We start from the raw sequence: 6476 nt of genomic DNA, 5'->3' as shown, positions 1-6476 counted from the left end.
CCTCAAGAGAGGTTTTGTCCAGGGTGGAGGAGTGTTTTCAGATTCATCTTATTAACATTAAAACCCAAAAGGTGAAAAACACAGAACACATGTTATTAATGAGACAGATAGAGCTTTATAATACATGGTGTGAGTATGTGGCAGGGATAAAGCAGAACACGCAAAGCACCATATTCATTTTATTTGGTCATATGTATTTAACATTACGTTATTATTGATGTGAAAATGTTTCCATATCAAAATGTCAGCCTTAATGTGCGCAGAGAGAGTGCATTTTCCGAATGATCCAGACCACCATGATTCAGTGTTTTTGGAAGAGGAACCACTGTCTGGTGTGCATAAACCTCCGCAGTGTCTCATAAGGCGACCAGTGTAGATCCAGGATAAAGATGCCTTTGAACGGAAGCAGCTCCGAGATGAAGCCTGGCTCATAGCTGCACCACAACGCATGAAAGCCAAGAGCAACTGTGATCACTGTTGTGTAGGCAAAATCTCAATTTAAAGGATGGAAACAGGAAATTCTTCTTATCACGAACCAACAAGGTAAATATGATTGTGAGACTCGTTCATTAATACATTAGTTTGGCTCCAGGGTGGAAAAAGCTCTAGCTTTCACAGAGGCGTTCACGGCCCTTGTTTGTTTCTTCCAAGCTGCAGGGGGTGAAATGCTGCACACTGGTTTAAATCAGTTAAATTTGTCCTCACCTGAGAGGTGGCGCGGGCCTGAAAAGCCGTGCGTAAAAGCGGTTTCGCAATGCGGCAACGCGTCACCATTTAACGGCCTGCAGGCCCGGAGCCGCAGGATGCTCAGACAGGCTGCAAAGACACCGCAGTGATCCTTTTTTTAAAACACACAAAATGTAGCTTTACAACTGTTGAAACCAGCCCGGTGCTGTTCGAGGAGGACTGCCTCATAGGGGAGATGTGAAAACGCACCTGAATGACGCTGAATTTGAACGGCTAGTGTTTGGAGGGGGATTGGGCTCCTCTGTAATCCCTTTGACTCAAATGTTTGAATGACGCAGTTGTTTAAAAATCCAGTCTTCCCTAGAACCTGAGCCCGAATCTAACACCACCTGAATCTTAAACATGCTGAGCTACCTCATTTGCAGCAGTTTGACACAAACAATTTGTTGCTGTCCAATGCGCACGGACGGTGATATTTTCAGTGCTTAAAAATTTCAGAAGGTCTCAATATCAAAATCAGAGTACTGGGGGAATGAAAATGCTGGTTCGGCCACATTCAAACAACTAAAAGATCACATACCAGGCCCGCAAAGACCAGTCCCCAATCTGCCCCTGCATCGCTGTTATCTTCTGTCTGTATTATAAAGCTTCCAATTCACAGTTAACCAAATTACGAAGAAAGGCAGGATATGTGTCTGCGTAAATCTTCTATCCATCTGCAATCAGTAGGGCTAAGTAAGGAACACTTTTTGCCTAGATTAAGGCGCGGATGGTCCTAAAAACCAGTATCCAGCACACATTTAGTCCACATCCGATTTAAACCCAGAAAACTTGATTTTAAACCTTCAGTGACCCACGTGTGACCTCCCCAAACTGCGTGGTGTCTGGTTGGTAGGAGACTCGGATCCAGCGCTTCCTCTTTGCAAATGTCCCGAGTTAAACATTAACAGAAAATAAAGCAACAGCACAACACAGGAGGCACAAACAGGCCGCTCGATCCGCGTCCTGTTGGTTTCTTTGTGTGCTCGTTGCTTTTATTGGGGTTTCCGGCCTTTTCATGGACGCAATAAAGACATTAGGACCTGCTATAACATCCCCCACACACCACAGCCCTACCAGGTCGTTGCGGTTTCTGCAGACAGCAGAGGACTTCCAGAAGACAACCACGGCTCCCAGAAATTTCCTTTGGATTTGGTGAGACGTGTGCAGCGTGAGTGGAGCAGAGCTGAATGTTTTTGGCACGTATACAGGTAAAAGGTGGGGAAACTGCCCGCAGCTGGCCAGTTTCTGCAAGCAGCTGCCTGTGAGCTGTGAGTGCGTCTGTCGGTCTGGAGTACAGTTTAAAATCTCTTGTTGTTGCCTTAAACCAGGCAGAAATCTGCAAAGATAATGAATGTTTGAATTATTAAAATTCCTTTCTCACAAGATTACACTGATGTAAACTCAAGGTTCCAATATAACCTTTATTAAGAAGAAGACTTCAGCGAAACATGTCGCTGTATTATAGTTTACGTTTTAAAATGGGACTTGGTTCTGTGACATCAATACCAAAAATCACAGTGGTGCTGACATCATGGATTATGTATTTTAGAAATATCTCAGTTGAATATGGACCTGTTGACGGAGATCCAAATGGTGACCGATGTCTGTGTCATTTGTAGGTACAGTTCAGAAGAATAGTGATATGTCAGTGTTATTAAATCCGAAACGGGTATTCCCTCCAGTTTGTGTAACACAACCAGACACTGCAGCCAGAACACATCATTTTCCATGTGTTTTCAGTCTGATACGCCTTGGCAATCACTCAATGCAGCCAATGGTAAGAAGCCTTTCAGCCAGTTTCAGAAAAAGATTTAAGAGGTTGTTATTAAAAACTCAAACTAATCTCAAATGAACTCGTGGCTGTCTTCTTCGGATGGAGTTGTCTTATGTTTTGAGTATCACATAAAATTCATTTGTCATCATCAAATATTTAGTAAAGGACTCATGTGATGTAACCTACGTGTTAAAGAAGCTGAAAGAGGCTTTAATGCAAAACTCACACACTTCTCGTTTAGAATTGACTTCGTATTGTGAATTTATTTGGGTTTTTATTTTTAGAGGGAGGATTGGAGCTGGAGCCCTGGTTGCATCACTGCTAAATAAAGATAAAAGTGTAAATGCTGAAACTTTGAATGCGTATTGTTACAGCTATTAGCTATTCGGCTAATAGCTGTAACAATGGGGGGTAAAAGCACACTGATACATTTAAACCTGTAAACAAGGTGAGGGTATTTTAAGAGCGCATTGGCACTCATTACTGTGGTTTATAATCTGTGGAAGTCATGATTACACTCCCAAGTCAAAGTGAAACCTATAAAGGATGGTTAGAACTTAATAACGATTCTGTTGCAGCGTGCGTGTGCGTGTGTGCGCGTGTGTGAGGTGTAACGGTAATAGTTTTTTTTTTTTTTTTTTTCTGCAAAGCTCTCCTTCCTCTCATGAGCATTCCTACAGATGTAGCTGGTTCACATGTGTTCACATGTGAAAATGTCAGTCTTACCGGGACATTTCTCTGTAACGTGTGGAGGAGCTTCAGGCTGCAACACTAACACTCTTTCCTTATGAAACACAGCATGTCTGAATGTGGTCTGCATGTCTTTGTAGAGCAGATATTTTCACGTGAACTTCAAACATTGGTCCAAACTGAATTGTATTTTCACATCTGATTTATCTGGTGCCTCGCTGCTAAATGACTGCTGGTTAGAGACAGATGATAAACTGAATGATGAATGAAAAGTGACCACATTACAAATCCTCCACCAGCTGGGCCTGCCCTGAATGGACTCTATGCTACATCAGAATCTGAAACTTAACTTCATGTTTTATTTACTTGCCTGCTCATTCCAACATTGGCAGGATAATGGAAACTGAATCAAATCCGGAACATGACTGGATGAAATAAGCGCTGTCGATGCAGACATTTCTCCAGACACATAATCCAGATTTAGAGAACCAGATGTTGAAGTTATTGTGTCAGACCTTTACTAATGACTTGTTATTGTCCTAAGCAGTCTGTTTTATTGTTACTGACAGTCTTACTGACTGGCTGTCGTAGTAAGAGTCTTATTATTTTCATGTTATACAGTAGTTTTATCGTCCAGCAGAACAACAAAATTTGAAAATCTTTTGGCTGCGATCATAAAATACCTGACAACAAGCTCATTGCAGTTACTTTTTTATTATTTATATACAAAAAAGGAAGTGCATTTTAGACAGAACATATATAGCTCACGCAACATAAAAACATGGGACAAATACAGAAAGAAAGAAACCTAGTATTTTTTTAAAGCATTGAACCCAGCAGAAGAGATGTGGAAACATAAAGTCATACAGACAGGAAGATGTTCAGAGATCCCTTTTAATTTCATGTAGAGAGAAAAAAAAAAAGTTATTTCATAGCCAATTATTGAATATATTGAATAAAAACATCTTACTTGTTTAATGGTGCAGCTTCCATCTAATTACATCATCAAATATATATGTTTGATATTAATTATTGTATTAGCGATCTCAGAACTCAACTCAGTGTATTCTCTGTATGCCATGCTGTTTGGTCAGTGGCCTTAACCAAATATAATTAAGTTGGAACAGGATAACACCCATATTCTCTCTTAACATAACGGCAAACTGGCTACAGTCCTATAACAATAATGACATCAAGACCATATACTCAGTGATATTAAACATGCTTTTTTTTTTTGTTTGTTTGTTTTTTTAAAGCTGATTTTGATCTTTGTCATTCTGACATTTACAGATTTTAATTATTACTATTTTTAATCAATAGTGAAAAAGTCTGTAACGGAAGTTAACAGATAGTCAAAATGAAATCAATAAAATCTGAAATTTTGTCGTTTTCATTTCTTAAATACTGAGAAAAATGGAAGAGTTTGGTTGGTGGGCAGGTAAAACGAACATTTTTAAGCGGGTGGGGTTCTGTGGGGGAGCCTCAGTATTTTTCAGATTCTGGTGACATTCCTGAGTGGAGCCCAGTAGAGATGTGATTTACATCTAATATTCTAATAGCATAAAACGAAGCTAATAATCTATTTCACCCCTGTGTGGCTTATTTGCTCTGCAGGTATTACAAACACTAACAATAAGCTTCGTATCTGCAGATGTAAGTGCTGCAGTTTCAATGAGTGCGTCACAACTGCATTAACCCTTTCTGCTGCAGCCATAACACCAGGACTCTACCGAGAACACAAGCATTTTCCTGTGATGTATAACAGAAACGAGTCCTTTGAGAATGCCACACTAGCGTGTATGATTTCAATTTAATCTCAGAAAATCTCAGCTAAAACGTTACGATGATCTCCTAAAATCTGATATTTAGATGCTGGAGTAGTTTAGCCAGCTTGGATTATTTATAATATAATATAATATAATATAATATAATATAATATAATATAATATAATATAATATAATATAATATAATATAATATAATATAATATGATGATAAACAGTAAAGCAACCTAAGATGAGGTCAGTTAGCATACATTGCTTGTAAAAAAGTAAATGTATTTTGCTCATATGTTTGCTGGAGGATGATGACGTGACTGCAGGAAAACGGTCCCTTATTATTTTAGTTGTATTTGCGGGCTGAAAAAACAGCTCTTCGTTGTCTTAAAGTGTCCGGTGTCGTCATTATTATCACTCCTCATCTTCCTCCTCCTCTTCGTCCTCAGCAGGCGGTAAAGCTGCTGTTGGGGAGCCGCTGCCGGTCAGCCTGCTCTCCTTCTTCCACTTCATCCTCCGGTTCTGGAACCAGATCTTGATCTGTCGCTCCGTGAGGCAGAGCGCGTGCGCGATCTCGATCCGTCGCCGGCGCGTGAGGTACCGGTTGAAGTGGAACTCCTTCTCCAGCTCGAGCGTCTGGTGCCGCGTGTACGTCTGCCGCCCGCGCCTCCTGTCGACACCTGCATACAAGAGCACATGTTCACACCTCCCCTGTTCAGCACACAATGCCTCAACAAGCCGCTCCGCACTCAGTCATCTCATAATAATAATGAATTTATCTTTCTGCAAAATGATGAAGAAATTTCTTGCATTCAGTTTTATGGAAGTCCATTTCCAAGAGAAAAATTGCCCTGTATGAAATGTGAAAATTGAAAAAGGAAAAGTAGGAATGGTAACTCAAAAGATTCTTTATAAATACTATATGCCATTTTTTACTCACAGTATTGTCTCAAACTTCTCGTTTTGAAGCCATGATTTTGACTTATTGTGTTTTATTTTGACTACCTCGTGTGTAGAGTTTAGGTTAAGTTTAATATTTTCCTTTTCCTTTTGTTCAAGCATTTAAAAATCAAATGCTAAAAATAAAATGACTTGTCATTAATTGAGTGATGGAAGATTGAGTCGAAATTCTGCTAAGTAAGAAGTGTGACTCACTGAATCAAAAGTCTAAGGTAGTAAACCCTAAACTTTAGGGTTCTCTGTGCATCTTCCAGCTGTTTGCAGCTCAGCCAGGTGTTTCTCAGTGGAGGACAGCAAGCCCTCAGGGCAAAAGGGACGAGCCTGTTTGCACTATGTCCACCCAAAATTCACCAGCATGTTCTGACTCCCTTTTACAGACTTTTGACTTGAAGGCTTGAGAAAATAAGTATTTATTTAATTTCAATTAATTTTTTTTTACAATCTCTGAATTGGACAGTGGTGTTTCTTTCTAGGGTTTTTTTTTTTCTTGGTAATCTTAATAAAATTTTGGAAACATCTCCTGAAAGGAAGCTATGCTATGGAAGTGTA

General features: G+C 39.8%; 1 protein-coding gene across 1 annotated transcript in view; it reads right to left on the bottom strand.

Annotated features, from left to right (window-relative positions):
* Positions 1-5381: 5381 nt before the first annotated feature.
* Positions 5382-6476, bottom strand: part of hoxb7a (homeobox B7a) — a 6336-nt gene continuing 5241 nt past the window's right edge. Inside the window, exon 2 of the mRNA XM_070981552.1 lies at positions 5382-5647. Within this exon, the coding sequence (XP_070837653.1) occupies positions 5382-5647 (266 nt within the window). The remainder of the gene's footprint in view (positions 5648-6476) is intronic.

The sequence above is a fragment of the Chaetodon trifascialis genome, chromosome 15, assembly GCF_039877785.1.
Source record: "Chaetodon trifascialis isolate fChaTrf1 chromosome 15, fChaTrf1.hap1, whole genome shotgun sequence".
NCBI lineage: Eukaryota > Metazoa > Chordata > Actinopteri > Chaetodontiformes > Chaetodontidae > Chaetodon > Chaetodon trifascialis.
Note: the sequence above shows the minus strand (reverse complement) of the source record. Positions and strands in the feature narration are given on the sequence as shown.